We start from the raw sequence: 26210 nt of genomic DNA on the forward strand, positions 1-26210 counted from the left end.
CTCCTCCCTTCTTAATCCATTTCTTTGTTCCTAAAACCAGATGCTCAAAGTGGGAAATGTATCTAATAAAAGTAATATAACAATTATAAATTGCCAAGTTTTTAGTTAATTTTCACACATGAATACAACTGTCTCAATAGAGTTTCTTTCTTACTTTGTTCTTTGTTCCTTTTTCCTTATACATTCTGTATGATTATAATGCAAACAATTCCATATCTTGGCATTATTTTTCCTGAAAAGTGTTTATATTTAGGTGGAACAAAAAGAGACCATTTGAGAACATTCTGCTTCTAAAAATAAATGTATCTTACCTTTACAGCCTGAACACTGAATAAAAAAGTTGATGAGGTCAAGAAGTGCTATATCTCGGTCATGCTTGTATGATTCTATCCAATCATCTACCACCGACTACAGCAGAGAAGAAAAAAAACCATTAGGTTTTGCTAATGTTCTAAGAATTAAGTCTGATTAAAGTCATTAAGTTTCAACACTAAGTGGTATCACATTACTTCAAATTAAATATACATACACTTGTATACTAAAATTTAAAGTTAAATTTTAACAATAAAAGAGAACCAAATTCAGTAAAATAATCACCTGGTAACACATAACGATGATCAGTCTTCTGTTCATTTTGCATTAAAAGGAATCTGAAAACTAACTATGGGACCCAACTCTATAAAGTGTAATTACTTATTTCTTAGTGACATTAAGGATATCCTAGAAGATATTAAAAATCACACCCATATTTCTTTTGACTAAAATAGTGTACTAAATACAAATAACAAATATTAACACTGCAATGGAATGAAAACAAAAATCTTTCTAAAAGATGTAAATGGCTGAGTCAATGAGAAAATGCATTATGAAATTTTTTTCAATAGTGAGCATTACTAGTCCCATGTTAATAACAAAAGTAAATTAATGGCTAAATAAACAATAAGTAGGACAGTTCATGGATCGGTAGACTTAATACTGTTAGATGACAATACTCTCCAAATAGATCTACAGAGTCAGTGAAATCCCTATTAAAAATCCAGCTGGCTTCCTAGCAGAAACTGGAAAGCTGATCCTAAAATCCTTATGGTAATGCAAGAGATCTAGAATAATCAAAACAATCTTTTCAAAGAAGCACAAAGCTGGAGGACTCACACTTCATTATTTCAAAACTTACTACAAAGCTAGAGTAATCAAGATAGTACTGGCTTAAGGACAAAAGTGTACATAAATGGAATAAAAATGCAAATGAAAAATAAACTCTCATATTGATGGTTACTTGATTTTTGACAAGGATGCCAAGAAAATTCAATGAAGAAAGACTAGTCTTTTCAACAAATGGTGCTGGGACAACTGGCTATCTGCATGCAAAAGAATGAAGTTGGGAGGGCGCCTGGGTGGCTCAGTCGGTTAAGCATCTACCTTCAGCTCAGGAGGTCATGATCCTGGGATCAAGTGGCTTCGGGCTCCCTGCTCAGCAGGGAGTCTCCTTCTCCCTCTCCTTCTGCCCTTCCCCCTGCATGTGCTTGCTCACTGGCTCTCTCTCAAATAAATAAAATCTTAAAAAAAAAAAAAAAAAGTTGGGAGTGCCTGGACGGTTCAGTCAGTTAAATGTCTGACTCTTGATTTCAGCTCAGGTTACGATCACAGGATTTTGAGATCAAGCCCTGCACTGGGCTCCACGCTGGGTGTGGAGCCTATTTAAGATTCTCTCTCGCCCTCTCCCTCTGCCCCTCCCTCCCACTTGTTCTCTCTCTCAAATAAAGAAGTCTTGGACCCCATCTCATATCATACACAATACTTAAAATGGATCAAAGACTGAAATATAAGAGCTAAAACTATAAAACACGTAACTAAATCTTCATAACCATATGTTAAGCAATGTATTCTTAGATATTAGACTAAAGGAACAAGACAGAAAAAATGACTTTCACTTAATCATAAAAGTTTTGTGTTTCAAAAGACTTCATCAAAGATAAGAAAAGCAACCCACAGAATAAGAGAAAACATTTGCAAATCATGTATCTGATAAGGCATTTGTGCTCAAAATATAGAGGCATATCTTGTTTTACTGCGCTTCACAGATACTGTGTGTGCATGTGTGTGTATTACAAGCCAAAGGTTTGTGGAACCCTGTGTCAAGCAAGTCTGAGCCATTTTTTCAGCGGCAGGTGCTTACTTTGTGTCTCTGTCACATTTTGATAATTCTCTCAACATTTTAAACTTTTTCATTATTATTATATTTATTAATGGTAATCTGGGATCAGAGATCTTTGATGTCACTATTGTACTTGTTTTGGGGCACCATGAATCGTGCGCATAAAAGACAGCAAGCTTAATAAATGTTGTGTGTGTTCTGATTCTCCCATCTCTCTCCCTCTCCTCAAACCTCCCTATTCCCTGAGACACAACAATATTAAAATTAGGCCAATTAATAACCCTACAATGACCTCCAAGTGTTTAAGTGAAAGGAAGAGCTGCATATCTCTCACTTTAAATCAAAAGCTAGAAATGATTAAGCTTACTGAGGAAGGCATGTCGAAAGCCGAGACAGGCCAAAAGATAAGCCTCTTGAGGCAAACAGCCAAGTTATAAATGCAAAGGAAAAATTCCTGCATAAAATAAAGAGTTGTTCAGTGAACATATGATGATAATGAAGTGAAACAGCCTTACTGCTGATATGGAGAATGTTTTAGAGGTATGGATAAAAGAATCAAACCGGCCACAACACTGTCTTAAGACAAAGCCTAATCCAGAGCAAGGCTCCAACTCTCTTCAATTCTTTGAAGGCTGGGAGAGATGATGAAAATGCAGAAGGAAAACTTGAAGCTAGCAGAGATTGGTTCATGAAGTTTAAGGAAATAAGATGTCTCCTTCACATCAAAGCACAAAGTGAAATAGTAGTAAATGCTGATACAGAAGCTGCAGTAAGTTATCCAGAAAACTAGCTAAGATAATTAACCAGGGTGGCTACACAACAATAAATTTCCAATGTAGACAAAATAGGCTTATATTGGAAGTAGATGCCATCTATGACTTTGATAGCTTCTATGACTTTGATAGCTAGAGAGAAGTCAATTCCTGTCTTCAAAGCTTCAAAGAACAGACTGACTCTCTTGTCAGGGACTAATGCAACGATTACTTTAAATTGAAGCCAGGGCTCATTTACCATTACAAAAATCCTAGGGCCCTTAAGAATTATGCTGAATCTACTCTGCCTATGCTCTACAAATGGAACAACAAAGACTGGATAATAGCTTATCTGTTTACAACATGGTTTACTGAATATTTGAAGCCCACTTTCGAACCCACTACTCAGAAGAAAAGGATTCCTCTCAAAATATTCCTGTTATATTGACAATGCACCTGGTCACTCAAGAGCTCTGATGGAGATGTACAATGACATTCATGTTTTCATGCCTACTAACAAAAAATCCATCCTACAGCCCATGGTTATAGGAGTACTTTCAACTTTCAAGTCTTCTTATTTAAGAAATACATTTTCGCAAAGCTATATATATATAGCTGCCATACATGGTGATTCCTCTGATGGATATGGGCAAAGTCAACTGAAAACCTTCTGTAAATGATTCATCATTCTAGATGTCATTTAGAACATCCGGGATCCACGGTAAGAAGTCAAACTATCAACATTAACAGGACTTTAGAAGAAGTTGATTGTAACCCTCATAGATGACTTTAAGGGCTTCACGACTTTCAGCAGATGTGGTAGAAATTTCACTGCAGATGTGGTAGAAAATAGCAAAAGAGCTACAATTATAAATTGAGCCTTAGGGACGCCTCGGTGGCTCAGTCGGTTAAGCATCTGCCTTCGGCTTGGGTCATGATCCCAGGCTTCTGGGATGGAGCCCCACGTCAGGCTCTCTTCTGCTTCCCCCTCTCCCTCTCCCTCTGCCTGCAGCACCCCTGATTTCTTCTCTCTCTGTCAAATAAATAAATAAAATCTTTCTTAAAAAAAAAAGAAATGGAGCCTAAAGATGTGACTAAATTGCTGAAATCTCATGATAAACTCTTAACAGATGAAGAACTACTTCTTATGGGTGATCAAAGAAAGTGATTTCCTGAGGTGGAATCTACTCCAGGTGAAGATGCTGTGAAGACTGTTGAAATGACAACAAAGGATTTAGAATATTACATCAACTTAGATGATAAAATAGCAGCAGGGTTAGAGAAGATTGACTTCAATTTTGAAAGAAGTTCTACTGTGGGTAAAATGCTATCAAACAGTATCACATACTACAAAGAAACTATTTGTGAAAAGAAGTCTATCAATGTGGCAAACTTCACTGTTCTCTTATTCTAAGAAATTGCCATTGCCACCCAAACCTTCAGGAAACACCACCTCGATCGGTCATCAGCCATCCACATTGAGGCAAGATCCTCTACCAGCAAAAAGATTACAACTCACTGTAAGCTCAGATAATGGTTAGCATTCTTTTAGCAATAAAGCATTTTTTAATTAAGGTATATATAGTTTAGACATAATGCTGTTGCACACTTAACAGACTACAGTATAGTGTAAACATAACTTTTATAGGCACTGGGATACCAAAAAACTTGATCTGACTTGCTTTATTGTGGTATTTGCTTTACTGCAGTGGTCTAGAACCCAACCCACAAATACCCCTGAGGTATGCCTATATAAAGAACTCTTGCAATTCAATAACTTTTAAAAGCCGAATAATCTAATTAAAAATATAGACAAAGATTCTGAATATAGCTCTATATAGAAGACATAAAAATGGCCATTATCTCATCAAAAGATACTCAATGTAACTGGCCACCAAGGAAATGGAAATCAAAAGATAGCACTTGAGAGGACTGGCTGGCTCAGTCGCTTAAGCATCTACCTTCAGCTCAGGTCATGATCCTGTGATCCTGGGATTGAGCCCCACACTGGGCACCCTGCTCAGTGGGGAGCCTGCTTCTCCCTCTCCCTCTGCTGCTCCCCCTGCTTGTGCTCTCTCCTTCTCTCTCAAGTAAATAAATAAAATCTTTTTTAAAAAAAGGTTAAACAGTTACCATATGATCCTACAACTCAACTCCTAGGTATATAATACCCAGGAGAAATGCTCAAAAAAAACTTGTATGAGAATACTTGTAACAGCATTATTCACAATAGCCAAAAAGTAGAAACAAACCAAATGTGCATCAAAAGATAATGAATAAACAAAATGGGAGTATTATTTGGCAATAAAAAAGAATGAGATTACAATGCATACCACAATATGGATGAGCCTTGAAAACATCATGCTAAGTCAGAGAAACCACTCAAAAAGGACCACTTTTGAACAAATCATATATATGAAATGTCCAGAATAGGCAAATTTATAAAAAGTACATTAGTGGTAGCCTAGACCTGGGACAGGTGAAGAGAAAGTGACTGCTAACAGGCACAAAATTTCCTTCTGGGGTATTGAAAAATATTTTAAAATTAGACTGTGGTGATGGCTACACAACTCTATGAATATACTAAACACCACTGAATTTACAGTTTAAAAGGGTGAATTCTGTGGTATATGAAGTATGTTTCAACATAGTATTTTTTTTAAATAGGACAAAGCTAAAAAAATAAAATAAAAAGCAGCACGTTATTCTTTGGGGGATAGAAGAAGAAACCAAACAGCAGATGAAAACTATTTTTAAATAAACCAAGTTTTAAAACTTAGGATGACAGGGGCGCCTGGGTAGCTCAAGTTGGTTGAGCATCCCGCTCTTGATTTCAGTTCAGGTCATGATCTCCCGTCCTGAGATGGAGCCCTGAGTTGGGCTCCACACTCAGCGGGGAGTCTGCTTAAGATTCTTTTCCTCTGCCTCTCCCATTGTTGCACGCACATGCGCTCTTTCTCTAATAAATAAATAAATAAATCTTTTTTAAGTAAATGTCAGGAAGGAAAAATGTTTAACATATATATACAAATAAATACAAAATGAATAACATATATGCAATTTGGTGTACAGAAAAGGTAGTGTCATTACAAATTAAAGAAAATAAAAAGGAAATATTATCTAAGAATTACCTGGCTCAAAGAGATTGACTGGAGATCTTCTAAAATTTTACCTAATTTCTAGATTTCAGTCCTTTTCTATATTTTACAACAGCTTATGTATGTAAACTTAAATCAATTTATAAAAGAAATATGTTTAAGATTATTCCCAAATATGATATAGGTAATACATATCAGTTTTAAAACATGGCCCAAAATGTTTGACACTGCTCTTCAATAAGAAGTGGGGTCTATTCCTTTATCTAGGACTGAAGGCAGTAAAATGATGCTTCCAAGATTAACTCATTAAACACCATTCAACTTCTGCACTGGGTTCTTGCAGCACTAGAGAACTAGACACTCCTGCTCAGGACACTCTCCAAACCCAGAAGCCATACTATAAGAAACCCAAGCCACATGAAAGAACCATTTGTAGGTACTCCAGGTAACAGTTCCAGCTGTGCCCAGCCTTCAAGTCACTCCAGACTAGGCACCAAACATGAATAAAGAAGCCTCCATGGAAGTATAGTCCTTCACTGTTTATGTAACCTCTGAGCATTAAAGCTGTCTCAGGTAAGGCCCCAACCATGACGAATGGGAGCACAGACAATTTCATCCCTATTTAGTTCTGTCTGAATTCTAGACCAAGAGAATCATTAAGCCTAGTAAAATGATTGTTCCTTTACATCACTAACCTCGGAGTGATTTGTTATACAGCAACAGATAACTGGAAGAAGGGCTATTTCATCAATAAAGATACAAAAATATTTAATGAAATCTTACCAAAAAAGATCACCACATCACATTAAAAACTTATTCAGAAAGATCAAATAGAATTTGTACCAGGAATAGAAGGCTGCTGGAATAAAAATAATGCAAGCTAACACCTTAAAATATTTTAAAATTTTAATCATCAAATAGTAAGCTAAGAATTTATCCAATAAAATTGAACATGTATTATCTAATAGAACTAGGGGCATATACACATATGATCCCTCCTTTCTTTATTTTTCTTTTAAAGACTGATTTTTTTAAAGATTTTATTTATTTATTTGTCAGAGGGGGAGAGCGCACAAGCAGGGGGAGTGGCAGGGAGTGGAAGAAGCAGACTCCCCGCTGAGCAGGGAGCCTCATGCAGGACTCGATCCCAGGACCCTGGAATCATGACCTGAGCCAAAGGCAGACACTTAACCAACTGAGCCACCCAGGCGTCCCAGATCCCTCCTTTCTTAATATATAATAACTATTTTAAAACCAACAGCCAGTCTTATACTTATTCTCACCTATAATTACTGAAATAGGTATATCCTGGGATACAAAAAAATGAATAATACACAGTCCCTGATCAAGAAATTAATGATCTAGAAGCAAATTCAGACATATGCATACCAATAATACAATATATTAAGTGCTATAATGGAAAGAGAAGAGTAAGAAATATATTCAAGGGGAGAAAGAGACAGAGCCCAAGAATGCTTCTCAAAAGAGTGACATGTGATTTAAGTCAATCTTATGTGATATGGAAAGAAGGAAAGAAGACTATTCCAGGCAAAGGGAAAAACAAAAAGAAAGGTGAGGGGGTGGAGGGTGGGGCTGAGGCAGAGTACATACTGTGGCGGGGAATAGGAAGCACACCATAAAAAAAATCTGGGCTGGAACTTTTAGATAAGGAAGAACTGTTGGAAGCTTGTAAACAGGAGACTTCCTTGATCAAATTTCTTATTACCAAGATAACACAAGTGGGAGTATACAAAACAAACTGGAGGTAAAGAGTCCATTCAGGGAAATCAATGGAGAGATACTGTGGACATTCCACTTTTAAGGGTGAAAGCACATTTAGAAATAGAAAAACAAATAACATAGAGGTACAATCTTAATATATGACAAACCATAATCAACATAAAAATAAGGAAAATGTTCATTCTTTAAACACTGAGATACCATTAACAAAAAAATTTAATATAAAGCTAAACCCTCACATTTTCTATTAAAAATTTTTGATGAGCCAAAAAGTTAAACAAAAACCCTATAGACTAGACAAAAATAGAACAGCCTAATTAGCTGTGGATATAAGTTGAAATTTCTGATGTTAACAAAAATGAAAGATATCAAAAGATTAATGCATTTAACAGCTTAGAATAAATATTATAGAGAAAAAGTATAACATAAAAATAAAAAGGAAAGTAATGAAATGGTATATATAACATAACTGAAAGAATTTATTCCTTTGATAAAGTTAACCCAAAATGGGAACCAGAGAACCAGAAAGAAGGGGATAACTTGTTAAATTAGGGAATGACTAAAGAAACCATAGCACCATAATATAATAAGACATTATTTTTAAAAATATATCAAATGTATATATGAAATAATAATTTAAAACATTAAAGAAATAAAATCCACACCCTCATCACAACTATGTAAAAAGCAAACCATGTATGAATAAATGAAGGCAAATTCAAATTTTAAGTCATGTTCCTCTGTACAATTGGTAATAGCTCAAAACAACCAATTTTTATTTTACATGTAAAAATGTGGTTTTATCAGTCCCAACTGATACTTAAATTTACAAAGCCATACATATTCAGATAAGTCCATATTTACAAATAAGATTTGCATTTGTTACTCTTAAATAACAGAAAACTTAAATAAGGCTAGTTCTCCATAAACCACCCATGTGTACCCTTTTTGATTAAAATTAATTCTCTGAAAACTATTCCCCATAGCTTTTATAAATTAAAAAACAACTTTATTAAGCATGCATATTCTTTTGAGTATAGTGTTTATTCAATTTTTTTTTAAACCGTATGGGCTTAGCCTCCACTGTAAAGCCTAAATGCTTCTATTGTCATAAAATTTTGCAGAAGAAATAAAATTAGGATGATGTGACATGGATATGACTCTCACTTTTCACTCTTCTGCTAAGAAACAGCACAAGTAATAAACTTTGTAATAGACAACAGTGATCAACATAATTCAATTCACTAAAGTGGATAGTGATTATATTAGGTCACTCAACCAAGAATTCTATATGGGCAAAGGACTTCATATTTTAATGGCAGCCATATAAATTGAGGGGAAATTGAAACCTCATAGTTTACATCAGCATATTTTTTGAGCAAATAACTTTTTATTATATGCCATTAAAAGAAAATAAGGCAGTAGAAAATGACTCAAGACACAGCTTAAAGGTCTTATGTCTGAATAGACAGATCCCTAGTTTTCTGATGACTTTGTTGCTTTTTTTCTAATAAGCAGTGTTAGATTTTTTTAAAATGCAATTAAAAAACTCAGGGATTTTATATAACTCACTGAAGTTTAAAATGTACAAATAAACTGGGAAGAACACAATAAACATTACCTGCATAGCACTCTTGCCCATTTTAACAACTTCAAACAACATCATGTTTTCCACTCCATTCTGTTGGTGATGACCATTCATTCGGTTTGGACCAGAAGGAGGTTTTCCTCCACCATTTCCACCTTTGCCCTTTTCTCCTGGGCCCTTTTTGCCTTTTTTACAAGTCTGCATAAAAATGCAAGTTAATTAAGTTATATCATTATCCTTGAAAATTCAAAATAAAGCTACAGCAGAAGCAGTTAAAAGGGTACATAATTATAACATGCCTAAACCTGACCTAAAGAGGCATACCATACACATGTCATGATAAAATGATATGGTTGAGACAGCTTCTTTGTGGCATCAATTTTTTCACTTATAGTATCAGACACCTCACGTGACACTGTAGTAAGGAGCACAGCCTCTGCAGACTGACAGACTGCATGGGTCCAGATTTTTATTAGCTGAGTGATGTTGGGCAAGTTACTTAACCATACTGTGCTTCAGAGTTTCTAATTTGTAAAGTGAGTATAAAACTGTGCCTACTTCATAGGGTTGCTGCTTTAAGGTGCAGACTGCAGTGGGCAGCAAGAATAACAAAACACTTTATCAAATAAGTAACTCATACTTAGTTCAAATTTTTATTTATTTAATTTTTTTTTTTTAAGATTTTTTATTTATTTGACAGAGAGAGACACAGCGAGAGAGGGAACACAAGCAGGGGGAGTGGGAGAGGGAGAAGCAGGCTTCCCGCCGAGCAGGGAGCCCGATGCGGGGCTCGATCCCAGGACCCTGGGATCATGACCTGAGCCGAAGGCAGACGCTCAACCGACTGAGCCACCCAGGCGCCCCTAGTTCAAATTTTTAAATTTTATCTACTGTTAGTCTTATAAATTATTGCAGTGCACTGACAAAGGAATTCTAAAAAAGTATGAATAGGTGTATCAACCTCATTCTTATTCTGAATAAATGAAGGAGAATTCAAATGTAAAAAATCATGTTCCTCTGCACAACTAGTGATAACATTTATTATGAAAATTCAGTTAATGAACACTATGGAAATGAAGCCCCTTTATAAGGAAGTTGTCAATACTGGGGAGTGGGGACTTCATAAATCAGTGAAAAGGTTGCCTACATGCTTCAGTTATAAAATACTTCCCACAGCCTTTTAACTTGTTATAGAAAAGCAAGTCATTCCCTAACTCCAGAGTCCTCATTTCTAAAATGTCAGAGTTGTATTAAATCTTTACAGATTAGAATAGATGATTTCTAGGTCTCTTTTCAACCTACACATTTCTATGATCTAGAGCAAGGATCGGCAAACTTTCTGTAAAATACCAGACAGTAAATATTTCAGGCTTTGCGGGCCACCACATTCCATTTCTGTCATATATTCTTTGCTTATTTTTACAACGCTTTAAAAATATAAAAACCATTCTTAGCTCATGGGCAGTATAAAAACAGGCCATAGTTTGCAGACCCCTGGTCTACCGCCAGGTCTACAAACGTATTTCTACTGACAGCCTGTATGTTTCTATACTTTGTTCGACAGACGGTCCTTCCTCCTTCCTCAAGAGTCCAAAACGACCCTGCTCTTAACAACTACTTCAAACTCCTTCCTAACAACTGAAATATATTACTTGTTAATTTACATTATTTTGTTAATGAGATTCAGTCTTTGTGAACTTGTCATTAATTCTTAATTGTAGAATAAAAGGTTATTGTCCCCAGTAAAAGGAATTTCAGAGATAAGGATGAAAGAAAAGATCAACTGCAGAGAGTACACTAGGATAGTATAAAATGTTAATGTTAATTAAATGGAATTATATATTTGCAATTTATCTATCATATGCTTCAATATTCCCTGTTGGTATGGAAAACTAATTAGCACAATTAAAATGGCTCAATGCATATGCTATGCTAGAAAAAAAACAACATGGAAGGAATAATACAGGAAGTACAAGAAGTAAACATGCTAACCTGGGCACAATCTTGTAGATTAAAAACATCTCTAAAGACTATGGGGTGGAGGGCGCCTGGGTGGCTCAGTTGGTTAAGCCTCTGCCTTCAGCTCAGGTCATGATCCCAGAGTCCTGGGACGGAGCCCCACATCAGCCTCCCTGCTCAGCGGGGAATCTGCTTCTTCCCCTTCCTCTGCCCCTAACCCTGCTTCTGCTCTCACCACCTTTTAACAGGTGTGGGCTCAAATCCTTTAACCACTGAACTTCTCTGGACCAGTTTCCTATCTATAAAATCAGTAAGTTTTCTAATTCACAGAGTGGTTCAAATATTAAATTAGAGAACATATTTTTAGCACAGTGCTTGGAACATACATAGTATAGTGTCAAAGCGTAGTTACCATTATTATTATAATAAATCATTAATCTGAGCCCTAATACCTCATTCATAGCAGTGACTATACAAAGTTAAAGTGTGGCACAAAAACTTTGGGGAGTCCTCTATTCAGATGCCACTGTGAGTCTTGTCCCAACCTGTAGATTAAATCAAAGTCAAAAGTATATTTTCAGTTTTGCAAGATGGTTGCAGAACAAGAAAAATTGGTTTTCAAATGAATAACCATATACTACCCACTAGAATTTGGCTGTCTCTGGACAGTCATGAGTTAACATTTTATTCATTCACTTTTTCTGTCTCAAAATTTCTACGTTTTAAGAGACTAAAAAAGGATATGAAATTATGAAACATGGATTATGTGAACTCTAAAAATATATGCCAAGGATTAAATAAATTATATTCCATACATAAAATGGGATGCTCTGACACCATTAGAAATGATAGGAAAAATTCACTGATAGGAAAGCTGCTTACAACATACTATTAAGTTTTAAAAGCAAATTAAACAGTTTGCATAGTATGAATCCATTTAAGTAAGATTCTATGTGCATGTTTATAGACAGGTATATGTACAAAAGAATGCTCATCAAAATGTTTAAAGACTATCTTACCTCTGCTGTGTGATAGGTTTACAGGGAAATCTACTTTGTTCACTGTACATTTCTGTATTATAGACTGTTTTTTCTTTTTTTTAAGACTTTATTTGTCAGAGAGAGAGAGCACAAAAAGGGGGAATGGGAGAGGGAGAAGCAGGCTCCCCGCTGAGCAAGGAGCTCGATCCCAGGACCCTGGGATCATGACCTGAGCCAAAGGCAGATGCTTAACTGACTGAGCCACCCAGGCGTCACTATTATAGACTTTTTAAAAGTAAATGTGTCAGGGTGCCTGGGTGGCTCAGTCGGTTAAGCACCTGACTCTTGATTTCAGCTTAGGTCATGACCTCAGAGCCATGAGATCAAGCCCCACATGGGGCTCCATGCTCAGCGTGGAGTCTGCTTGAGATTCTTTCTCTCCCTCTCTCTGCCCTTAGCCCTGCTCGTGCTCTCTCTCTAAATAAATAAAATCTTTTAAAAAAAATTTTTACATAAATAAATGAATAGATAAAAAAATAAAAGTAAATGTGTTGTAAGAAAATATAAATCCAAAATTCATTTGGGAAGGAAAATGGTGAACAAAAACAAGTCATCTTTTGCACACTGTATTTACACACATGCACAGAGTCAAATGTACTTTCCAAAACATCAAAATAATTTAACAATTCACCAAGTAATCCAGAGTCCTCAGGCCATGCATTCATATTCTAAATATGCATTCTATTGACTCAGGACCTCACTTTGTTAGGTTTTTTTTTTTTTAAGTTTTATTTATTTAAGTAATCCCTAGTGGGGCTTGAACTCATGACCTGGAGATCAGGAGTCGAGTGCTCTTCCAACTGAGCTGGCCAGGCGCCCCTCGCTTTGTTAGTTTTTATTCTTGACACTACTTATAAAGAGTAAAACTCTTGTCAACTGTAACCTATTTGACTTAAACTGGTCATAGGTTACATTTTTAGGATGCTTTAGAATAAGAAATTTTATTTTTGTTTGCTTTGCTTTATGTTTGACTACTCATGCGTAAATAAAGCCAAAAGAATATCACATTGTGCTTAGCATACTGTGCTTTACAAAATAAACTATTAGAAACAAGTGTTGGTGAGGATGTGGAGAAAAGGAACCCTCATGCACTGTTAGTGGGAATGTAAACTGGTGCAGCCACTGTGGAAAACAGTACAGAGGTTCCTCAAAACATTAAAAATAAACTACCCTATGATCCAGTAATCACACTACTGGGTATTTACCCAAAGAATACAAAACCGCTAATTTGAAAGGATATATGCACCCCTATGTTTACTGCAGCATTATTTACAATAGCCAAATTATGGAAGCAGTGCAAATGTCCATCAACAGATGAATGGATAAAGAAGATGTGGTGTCTATATATACAATGGAAAATTATTTAGCCATAAAAAAAAAGAATGACTTGCCATGTGCAAAAACATAGATGGAGCTAGAGAGTAAGTCAGAGAAAGACAAATACCATATGATTTCACTCATATGTGGAATTTAAAAAACAAAGAAAAAGAGAGAGCGAGACAAACCAAGAAACAGACTCTTAACTATAGAGAACAAACTGATGGTTACCAGAGGGAGGTGGGTGGGGGCGATGGGTGAAATAGGTGATGGGGATTAAAGAGTATACTTATAACAAACACTGAGTATGTATAGAATTGTTGAATCAATATATTGTACACCTAAAACTAATATTACACTGTATGTTAACTATACTGGAATTAAAATTAACTTAATAAAATTTTTTAAAAAAAGAGTGCTGTATTATTAATTTCAACTTTACAATAGTGGAAAACAGCTAATCAAAAGATATTTGACCTAGAAGCCAAAGAAACCATGTGCATTCAGAAGGCTTACCATACCAATCGGGGTGGGGGGGAGCACTTTTAAAAGACAACATCTGAGACATAACTAAAACAGCTATATTTTATATGTACATATGCATATATGTATACAAATGACCTTAAGAACCAAAATAAAGTCATATATTCTGTACATACTTTTCCTTTGCCTTGTTTTTGGTTTTTTCCTTCAATGTCTTCAAAATCTGTGTCAGAAGAAAAATGTGTTTCTGACTCCCTGTGACAAAAGATAAGCAATTATTTAAAACTTTCCTTAGAAATATAGGTGGAGTTTCTAATTTTTGCCATATTTTCTAAAAGAAAGGCTTGGTTAACTCTTTACAAAACTCCTTATTAGCATTAGATATAATTAAGATGCTTCCCCAAAACATCATACCATAGCATATTACCAAACATAAAATTACATAACAAACTACAAAACAATGATCTAAAACAAACAAAAAAAATCTAAACATTTTTTATTTTCTTAATTTTTAACCGAGACATAAAAACTTATAATACCAGTGGCTCTCAAAATTTTAACCCTAGGAACTGTGGTGTTCTATTGTAATGGCTGGTTTCATTTTCTGATTCAAGACCATGGAATTCAGAGAAGACTGCATTTTAACACTAGGAACTGGATGACCTTTACTAGGGAATTTCAGTAATATTAAGAATCCTCTGACCACTCCTCTCTCACTCAAAAAAAATATTTGTAATTCTAACTACACAAAACATGTACTTCTGAAAGGATATGTATAAAACATTTTTACAAACTAAACCATTTGAAATACAAGAGGGAAATGCTAATTGATCAAAATCCTTTATGAAGTAAAGAGGTGGTACACTACAGTCAGGAGAACTGTTTCTAGTACTAAGAAACTGTGATCTTAGACAAGTGACAACCTCTCAATCTTTTCATCTATAAACAATGTATATGCAAGAAAGAATGAAATCTCTAAAGTCTCTTCAATCTCTTCCAATATGTAAATCTATAATTCTAAGAAGTTGTCCCTTATTTTGCAGTAGGTGGGGTGTTTTATATAATCTGGATTTTCTCACACATAAGGAAGAAGACTAATTTAAATACACATGTGTAATGCTTCCTATATATGCAAACATGGTCAATCTACCTAAATAGTGGTAACATACCCTCATTTAAATGCTGAAGGCAAGGCATACTTGAAATCTGGGTCATAATGGATTTTAGAATTGAGCCACACCCACAAAAGATAAAAGTTTTACCACTTCAAATATGTAATCCTAGTGCCAGTTTTGCTTAAAACAAATGGAATAAAAATGCAAAGCTATTCTTTCTAAAGCTAGTCTTCTCTAACTAGATTTCTTCTATTTCCATTTTTATTGCTAAAATAACCAGCTGTCCAGAGGCTATGAGGTAGAAATACTTTATATACCTATCGTAATAGTTAAGGTGCTAGCAAGGAAAAAAATTACTATTTATAGCACCTACAATGTAATTCAAACAATGTATTGAAGATAGTGGCAATCCTAACTATGTCCTATAATGTTGTGAGGAAAGGGCCTATAAGAAGTACCATTTCCCAAGAGTTAATGCACCAAAACCTGAATGACTACTGTAATATTAACCCTGAAACTTATGCCTGTTACATCTTAAGAAGATTGTGGTCATCAATATTCTATACAGCCTTGCAAAAAAAAAAAAGAAAGAAAATGTTTTTAAGTATCTTGCTGTATATAAGTAATACTTCTTTCTTCCCAAGACATTTGTGGGACACCAGCTCTCTTAGATCCGTAACTGCTATTAAGCCTGCAAACAATCACTAGTCTTCGCAATATTCCAATGGCCACAGAGTAATCACAGGCTCAATTACACTCTTAATCCGCATCTCCAGGCTATCCCAACTAAAAGAATGAGCCACTAGAGGTTTGATTACTAACTGGAAAACCTTATGAAGAAAGCTAAAGTGAGTAATCAGGATAGGAGTCTAAAATAACCCCAACCAGAGAAGAAATATTCTTGAAAGTCTGTCTTTCTCCAATGTTTTCCTCTGCTTTTTAGATCAAAAGAACACCACCACCTATCCCAGGTAAAATAACCTATGCTAGTATGTTTATGGAGCATACTAGGTTAACCTTTTAGTGGCTTGAAATTTCATGAGTCACCTATCATATGACTGACTCTTCCACTCCTTTCTCTTTACCCTGCCGTCCATCTCACATACCCAACCAAATACTGTCTATTCTACCTCCACCACATCAATTCCCTCTTATCCATTATCCTATTTCAGGCCTTAATTACTTGAGATATTCTAATTGTCAGTAGTCTAGTTTATAATACAAACATTCTTAATTGTCTCCAATCTTAATTAATGTATTTAAGAAATTTCATAATTTTATAATACTCTGAGGAAAATTATTTTTTCCTCAGACTATCCTGTATCCTCCCTCTAACAAAAACAGGAAATTTCCCTCAAGAATCTTCAAATAGAGTCCATATACACTGGGATTAAAATCACATTAAAAAGCATACTTCGAAATACTGGCAATATACCAGTAGACCACCTTAGTCTCCACCGAAAATAATAAAATTATTTTAAAAATGAAAATCTATAAAGCATCAAAAGTAGACACTGGCTACCATTATGTACAAAGGTATCTATCTGAAGTTTTCAAAATTTTTAGCAACCAAATTATTTTCAGATCAAGTGTTATAAAAATTCCAACAGCAAATACAGTAATGGTGCATATGTGTATAGTTAAAAGGACCCAGAGGCAGTTTAAAGGTTCCTTTTTCACTGAGGCACCTCATGAAACTGCAGCTTAGTATGAAAACCACTATTACATACAGTAGCTCAAATTCCTTCCTACATCAAATACTAAAGAGTAATTAGAATAAAAGTTGAAAAAGAAGTAGAGGTAGCTTTTAAGACAAGAGTAAAGAAAATACCTATGTCGAAGTCACTTTATAGACCAATAAGCATGTAATTTGTTTAAAAAAAAAAAAAATATATGGATAGCATGTCCAACCCTCCCAGATTTGTTTAAGCCTATTATCAGTGGATTTTATAAAAGAAATCTGGTATTACACCCTAAATACTACTATGTGGTATATATTCCTTACCAATGAGGACACTTAACTTTTTAAAAATTTCACGGCACTCCCTCAAAACAGTTAGTATTGTAAAACTAAATATGGATTCAAAGAACTGCACAGCAAAATAATAAATTATACTGTATCTAAATTAAAAAATAAATTTAAAACATAGTACAAAAACACCATGGAATCACTGTTACAGAAATCAATGAGCACTGATATACACTGTTTCAAAATATACATACTTATATCTTATATATTAGATCTTCTGCAGAAATAATTTTAACTGAAGTTAATATATTTCCCATTTTGTGGAAAAGGATTTAAAAATTTTCATAATATACTTACTGTAGTAGATTAAAATCAGTTGGTATTTCTGGAGCTGCTATCATTTCTTTATCATCTTCTGGAACACCTCAATGTCAGAAATATATTCATAGATTTACGTGGGTAAAACAATGGTTTGCTTCTTTCTTCTAAGACAAACAATTCCTTTAAGGGAAGGGATGCCGTATTTATTACCAACAAATGAAAAATATTGGGAAGGATATCTACACTCAAAAACTAAATTTCCCAGGGCCTGCTACTGTCCTTTAGTAAATAAGGATTTTTTTTTCCCCTTGCATTTAACTGTTTTTCTTTTTTAAGATTTATTTATTTATTTGAGAGAGAGTACGCAAGTAGGGGGAGGGGCAGAGGGAAGGTGAGGAAACAGACTCCCCGTTAAGCGGGGAGCCCAATAAGGGGCTCGATCCCAGGACCCTCAGATCATGACCTGAGCAGAAATCAAGAGTCAGACGCAGTAGGACGCTTAACCGCATGAGCCACCCAGGCACCCTGACTGCCTTTTTTAGATAATGGATTTGTTATAAACTGCTGCAGTCCCACAACAGTAACAACAGATACAAAGAAAAGCCCTTGTATTATAATTATTTTTAAAATTTGTTATGATTCTCGCTCTTTGGTCTTAGCCACAGAAACAAGATGCTGAAGGGAAATAATCACTGGAAAGTACTGCCGTTAAGACACACACTGTGCCACCACTGCAGCTCTAAGGCCTACCACCTTCAGAAGTCGACCTGTGGCAAATGTGGCTATCCTGCCAAGCCGAAGAGAAAGTACAAGTGAAGTGCCGAGGCTAAAAGACGAAATACCACTGGGACTGGTCCAATGAGGCACCTAATTGTAAACCGCAGATTCAGGCATGGATTCCATGAAGAAACAACACCTAAACTCAAGAGGGCAGCTGTTGCAGCATCCAGCTCATCTTAAGGATTTCAACGATGAGTCAAACATTAAATCTTCTGATTTTAATTAATAAAAATAAAGTAAAAATTCATTATGATTCTCTAGCCTGGCTTAAAAAGACATATGCCCTAACTAGGAACAGGATGTGACTCTTTTACTGGTCCTAAAATCCTCATGACAAGTTTAAACCATAATACAAGATGCCTGAAAATTCTACAGCTTTTTGCTGATGATGTACAGTACAGTTAAAAGGAGCTAGCTAGGGGCACCTGGCTGGTCATGAGTTCAAGCGCCACGTTGGGCATAAAACCTACTTAAAAAAAAAAAAGCAGGTTCTTCTACACTAGAAGAAACATACAGCCCAAAATCTTACTCATTAATAAATAACCATGATAATACCACACGGTTTGAACAGGGAAGGGGAAAAAAAGGTTAGCTCTGATCTATTCCTTTAAGGAACTTACAATCAATTTAAATACCAATAATGTCATATGGACAACAGATGAATACCATTCATGACCAAAAGAAGTTTAGTTTGGCCATAGGAAGGATATTATTTCTGCTTTTGAAGGTCCAAGATGCAGTTCCTGAGAGAAAGATCTAAAAGCAAATGACAAGTCTATAACAAAAAAGAGAAAATAGGTGGAGTCTGAAGCTCTTAACCTTGTGCATAACTTTCTTTTATAATTTTCTTATGTTTTCCTTTTATTTCCATGTGACTCTAGTACTTGATGGCTATCTAAAGAAAAAGCAGGTAAGACTAAATATATCCAATTAATAATAAATGTTAAAATATCACATACTAACTTCTAACCTCTCAATAAAGAAGACATTATACAAGAAACTGATAATTCAATTTTTCCATTAATTTTTAAGATTTTTAAAAGTAATCTCTACACCCAACCTGGCGCTCAAACTCAACCCCCAGATCAAGAGTCGCATGCTCTACCAACTGAGCAAGCCAGGTGCCCCATTTTTTCCATTAATATTAAATCTCTAAAAAACATCATAAATGGCTAGTAATATTCAATTAATAGAAATTCAAAACACTGAATTTCCTAGCTCACTCTAATTAAGCTACCATGAACAACAAAATAATGAGGTAATAGGACAAACAAGAATGAATAATCCACAAATCAAGCCCTGAATAATCAAGAGTGGTCTATACCACCACTTTGAGGTTTTTTTCCTGAAGAGTACTGATATTATAAAATCTTTATTTAGATATGACTGTTAGAATGGTCTTCTCATTGCACCAAATCATGGTCCCAGGATTGTTCTCCTCTAAAACCACTAATTGTTAATCTGTTAATATTCGTATTATAACTGAAGGAATTATCTAAGTAGCACACAAGAGTTCTGAAGCTTGCCATCACATGTAGGATACACCCCAGACTCCTAAAAGTCCCAACTTACTAAAAGAAAAAAAACTATTTCTTAAAAAACAATTTTGTTTTTTATAAGGGAGCTGGAGAAGTATAGAGCTAATAAGTTCTAACCAACATGTCAGGCAATCTAGATGGCAAGTTGGAAATAAAGTGCTTGTTTTGTCTGCCTACCTGCAATGCCCTCTACCCACCCCTCAAGCATTTTATAAAACCAAACTTGCTGCAATCCTTAAATATACAATTTTTTAAAAGTAGTTCATAACTATATTCTCCTAAGGGACATAAAGAATGCATCAGCTCTGAAAAGCAGAGAACACCAAATAAAATAAGTATTATGTGATACACTTTTCACCTTCCTCTAAATAGCACATTTCTAGTGTACATGTTCTGCCAGGTCAAATTATTTTGTTCAGTATATAGGGCATATTAACATTTATTTGGTAATTAGAAACCAAAGCAAACACAAAAGAAAAATGGAATTTATTAAGATGTGAGTCTCCCAGACGAGGTGTCTGTATTTTAAAAAGAAGTATCACGACAAGGTCTAATAGATGTAGAAAAAATTATTACACTGGCCAACTCCCTATCCCAGTTAAATATTTGTTTTAAGGAGTTTCTAAGTATTAAAAATCCATTCAACCAATTAGAAATATCTACCATGTACCAAACACAGTGCTGGGCACTGGGGAATACAGTGGTGAACAGGAGAGATCCTTGCCCTTATGGAACTACTTGTACCAATAAACATGAAAATGTGTTTCTACAAGAAGGCACTTACCTCTATTGCTACCTAATATTATTAAATATAAATACTAAACTGCTTGTATCTGAGTTTTTACTATTTTAATCATTGTCTAAACAACCAATTTGCCACCAAAACATTTCTTCACAGCTCAGAAGATAAGTTGCTTTGTACTTTAAAGGAGGAGAAGCAATGGGTAAATTAGCATTGGGGTTTTTTTAAGAATGTAAACTTTATATGCAGGAAAGGCTATGAATTTTTTTCCTTTTAAATGTCTACAGCTATATATAAATACAATTTGGTTACCGCAAAGATTTACATTAAAAAACTTATAAACAAGGTCTTTAAATATACTTAACACCATTTGTCCTAAGTTGGAAAACCCAAAACTGTAATAATATGTAATGTTCAAATAAAAGTATGAGTTTAATGATCAAACTCACCACACCATTTCTGGCCTACTATAGGTTACTAATTTTTAAAAAAATATGCTCAAAGATCACAAGGTGGAGCTCTCACCTAGTGTCAAGGAAAAACCGAGACTTTTTTTTTAATCACATGTACCAATTCTCTGCAACTACTATAGAAGAGTTAACATTCCAAAAGCTTTGAAAGATAAATCATAGAAATGAAATTTGCTTTAACTCTCAATCACTATGTTCCTTTTGAGAAAAAATATATCCAAAAACAATTAGCTTCTATTTCTCCTCACTGAAAACTAAGCAAACATATTTGTAGATAGGCTGAATATACTTTAAAACCACTTCCTTAGGCTCAAGTGTACAGTATACTGCCATTAAAGGTTTGTTAAATACATTCATATATAATTATTGAATTAAAAATGGGTGATTATATATTTTTAATTCTATACATTAAATTCAAGTAAACGCTCTCAGCAGCACTGCTTTTGATATAAACAGAGATCTAAAAGCTAAAACTTGTTCACCATAACTTTTTCAAATTATCTATAATAAATATGTTTATGGCCTGTTACTCAGTTTACCTTACATGTTTAATTCAGTAACAAAAAAGCGTTCTTCTCTCACTTCCGAAAACATGTTGGACACCAATTACTATAACATTTAAACACAAACATGTAAAAAAATTATATAGTTATGCTTGCATCTTTAACTTCAAATGACTTGCTAATTCATTAAAATTATCCCCCGAAAAAGTAAAAATACACAAAAAACCTGTTTTTCTATGATACTGTTTAAAAATCTTAAAGTAATTTTGATTTTTTGGTAATAAAAGAATTAACTGTTTCAAAGTTCTTTTAACTCAATCCCAAGTGGTCTCAAGATAAAAAATAAAAAGCTGCAAACCAGAAAGCCATCACTAACAAGGTCCCTCAGAACCCACATATTATTAAGGAGTGAGGGAAGCACTTAAAGTAGCTAGGTGTATTATTTCCCTAAAAATGCAGAAATATTCAGCTGCTAACAGCCAGCAAATTTAGCACATACAAGCATGCTAATCTATTATCTTAACACTCCTTTACACTCCTCCCAAAGGATTACATCCTTCTATCTATGAGAATCACATCCAAGAAATATATATAACCTGAAATGCCACCATCACTATAATACAAACACTTGAAAGTAGGAACTACCTAAATGTCCAGCCATATGTTAATTTATGGTACAAAAATGCAATCAATAGAAAACTCCTACAATGAAACTATTTATGATGACTGTAGCAACATGGGTCAAGTTTGATGCATCAAAGCCCTATATTAGGATGCAGTATTACAACAGAAAAGCAGCAGCAAAGGAGAACAGTTAGCATATCAGGGTGGTGACAATGTAGGTGATTTTTACATTTTTAATTTACAATTGTATTGTTCGTATGGAAAAAGTAAATTATGAGGGTGGAAATGTATTTTTTAATGTCCTCTTTTAAAACCTCAACTACCTGAGGAATTATAAAATCTCTCTGCTGGTAAAACCTGATTTATTCATATTTCAGGTCAATAATCTCATAAAGTATCTACAAAAAACTGAGTGCTATCATAAAATTATCTTTTTTTAAAAAGTAATCTCTACACCCAACATGGGGCTCAAACTCATGACCCCGAGATCAAGAGTCACATGCTCTACCAACCGAGCCACCCAGGAGCCCCCGAAAAACGATCTTTATCATGTTCATCTACTCAAGATTAGCAGGGAACAAAAACTATGAACTCCTGACAAGACCCATAGGCATGCTCCTTTTACTGGCCTATCTACTTAGAAGACAACAGGAAGAAGTCTGTCATTTAGGTTCAGATCATGAAATGTTAAAAGGTAAACATAGTTCCTACAGTAGTACATTTAATCAAAACAGCAAGTTATTATCATTCCTTACATCAAATGATAGGTGGCAACTTTGAGTACATAGTTAAGAAATGAAAAGCTCACCAAAAACACCAAAAAATTGTTATATGTAAAAACATACATTCAAGGGGCGCCTGGGTGGCTCAGTTGTTGAGCGTCTGCCTTCGGCTCAGGTCATGATCCCAGGGTCCTGGGATGGAGCCCCGCATTGGGCTCCCTGCTCCGCGGGAGGCCTGCTTCTCCTTCTCCCACTCCCCCTGCTTGTGTTCCTGCTCTCGCTATCTCTCTCTCTCTGTCAAATAAATAAATAAAATCTTAAAAAAAAAAAAAAAATACATTCAAAAGAAGAAAATCTACTGCCCCTTTAATGATTACTAAGAACTTAAAAAAAGATTTCTCCTTGCTCAAAAAGGTATTTTTCCTCCCTATGTTTATCTCCCCAATTTCTGCTATAAGTCTTCTGAGGAGATGACAAGGTGAAAACAATGACAGATCAAGCAATGATCATGTATACCCTGACCAGGTAAAAAAAATTTTAACCAAAACATTTTTTAAGCCCCTGGAGGCTTGAACTCACGACCCTGAGATCAAGACCTGAGCCAAACAAGATCAAGAGTCGGACGTGCAACTGACTGAGTCACCCAGGCGCCCCTAACCAAAACGTTTCTTGATAGCATACTCAGATCATAGCTACATACGTGTATCATTTGCAAATATATTTTCATTTCCATAAGCCTGGATGGAGTCCTTAAGAATTTCTAATGGTAGTTTGAGTCCCATGTTGGGTATAGGGATTACTTAAAAATAAAAATCTTAAATAAAAATAAAAGAGAGACTTGCAAAAAAAAAAAAAGAATTTCTAATGGTAGCACCTGCTCTAGCACAAGAAAAGGTAACCTGGAAATGGTACTGGAAGAAATCTGCATACTCAAGAGAATTAATTACCTTGTCTACATTTTCTAACTAACTGACAGGTCAAATATCTGCCCTTACAAACTTAAAAAATAATATACAGAAGGAAGGCAGGAGGCCAAAAGTAAAAAGACTTTCTCAAGTAACTAAATAGACAAATTGAACACAACTAACGCCACAACACTTCTGAAACAATTTCTACTTTCAGGAAGAAGGGAAGGAGCAAGCTGGGGCACAGATAGGCATCACTACACATTGCCAGAAAGGAAAGCCAGACAGAACTGGAAACATCCACCTGTTCCCCTCCTATTTTTAAGTATGTGATAGTAGGTGCTCAGCAATCTTCCTTGTTTCCTTGTCTACCCACATTCCCCCAATACTTTCCAAATAGGACTCCAGTCTTAAACACAATTAGAATCACCTGGCCCAACCTACATACTCAGCTTGCCCCAGATCTCGACCATCAGTTCTGATTTCTGTAGAAAATTTAGCATGCCACTCCTGAACTTGGCAACAAATGAGTACTACCAGTTGTGGTTTGGGGTGGGGAGAAGAGGGAGATAAGAAAAAGGTTCTGCCTTATTCCTGCAGACCCACTACTCTCTCACCCTATACTCAGTTGTACCCTGTGCCTGAGTCATCCCAGGATCAATACTCTACTTTGTTCTTGCTATAAATTATCTACCAACCCCATCCCAGGAACTGGATTCCTGCCCCTAAACTCTAAAAACAGTCTCTCTCTGTCTCTCCAGTTGCCCTAATCTGAATGCCACAACCTCCTCTCATCTGTCTACCATACTGGCACTGGCTGCTGCTAGACACTGGACATCATATCATACCTGATATACTGGACATGTATCAACTATCCAATTCCAAGTCTGCTGCTTCCCCAGTGTGCCCTAACAAGCTGCAGTTGATTTTTATAAATATCAAAACATATAAATACTAAATAAATATCAAGCTAAATATCAAAAGAGATAAAATATTTGTTTTATCATATACTATCACCTTAAAATCTTATCTCAGTCTGCCAAGGTCAATAGCTAAATCATGAATAATTTTTAAAAATACTGTCAATGATCACTCTTCATCTCACTTATACCAGAATACCATATTCAGCTTTTTGCAGTTAATTTAAAAAATATATATGCCCCCACTGACATAACTTTCTGTATGTTAAGACATCATGAATAAACAGTGATAATTACAACTGGGTGTAGCGGCTATCAACATTTCAGAGGTGAGACCCAATTAGCTGGTATAAATGAATATCTAGATTTGAAAATCAAATATACAACCATGAGCCAAATTCATGTGTGAACACTTGTAAATGGTATACAACATTAATATAAGCACAGTGCATTATTACCATCAAGCCCACTTCACATTGGGCACCACTGGCTCACTGGCAGACTTTAAGCAATAGCAGATATCAAGACAGATTTCATAGCAAAGTAGATGAAAACATCTACTGGATTTTCAGCCTCGGTTTCAAGGGAAATCCAAATTTTTATTTCACATATTCTCAGATTACATCAAAATTTCACATTTATTTATTCAAGGTGTACAAAAAGTTATCTAAATGAAATACTGAGTGTTTATTACTAATTCACAGGAAGATGGAGATACAATTGTAATTAAGATAATAACAATAACAACAATAAAACAACTAAGTTAATAACAATAAACAATAAAAGCGAAGTGTAAACAAGCTAAACCACTTTATGGAGGATAATGGGAAATTTTAATATAAAATTTAGAACTGTGGGGCGCCTGGATGGCTCAGCGGTTAAGCGTCTGCCTTAGGCTCAGGTCATGATCCCAGCCTCCTGGGATCGAGCCCCATGTGAGCCCCATGTCCTGTTCCCCGCTCAGTGGGGAGTCTGCTTCTCCCTCTGCCCCTGGCCCTGCTTGTGCTTTCTCGCTCGCTCTCTCAAATAAAATCTTTTAAAAAAAATTATTAAAATTTAAAATTGCAGTTACTACTAGTAAGCACAAAATTTGTCATTTTAGTATGACCACAAAACACAACATACATGCTACATATTTAATATTTTTTGTGTCTTCCATTTCTGTTAGATAACACCCTATTAAAATACCTAGCATTAGCATCCACTTGATACAAACTGCTGAACTTTCTACTAACATGCACAGTATACAATTCATAGGCTTGAATTATATTCATATTGAAGTTTGGAAATCCAATATGCTTTCCCAATGAAGTTTATAAATCAGTATGGAGGGCGCCTGGGTGGCTCAGATGGTTAAGTGTCTGCCTTCGGCTCAGGTCATGATCCCAGCGTCCTGGGATCGAGTCCCGCATCGGGCTCCCTGCTCCTTGGGAGCCTGCTTCTCCCTCTGCCTCTCTCTCTCTCTCTCT

The 26210-nt window shown here is 35.3% G+C and overlaps 1 protein-coding gene across 6 annotated transcripts in view; it reads right to left on the minus strand.

The window, feature by feature from the left end:
• The window catches only part of STAG2 (stromal antigen 2), a 130141-nt gene that overhangs the window by 61807 nt on the left and 42124 nt on the right, over window positions 1–26210 (minus strand). For all 6 annotated transcript variants that reach the window (XM_032391329.1, XM_032391331.1, XM_032391332.1 and 3 more), the window contains 4 exons: window positions 17574–17717; window positions 14309–14387; window positions 9367–9531; window positions 312–408 (listed from right to left, as the gene is read on the minus strand). In XM_032391329.1, the coding sequence (XP_032247220.1) occupies window positions 312–408; window positions 9367–9531; window positions 14309–14387; window positions 17574–17617 (385 nt within the window). In that variant the 5' untranslated portion in view covers window positions 17618–17717. The remainder of the gene's footprint in view (window positions 1–311; window positions 409–9366; window positions 9532–14308; window positions 14388–17573; window positions 17718–26210) is intronic.

The sequence above is a fragment of the Phoca vitulina genome, unplaced genomic scaffold, assembly GCF_004348235.1.
Source record: "Phoca vitulina isolate PV1807 unplaced genomic scaffold, GSC_HSeal_1.0 scaffold62, whole genome shotgun sequence".
Lineage (NCBI taxonomy): Eukaryota > Metazoa > Chordata > Mammalia > Carnivora > Phocidae > Phoca > Phoca vitulina.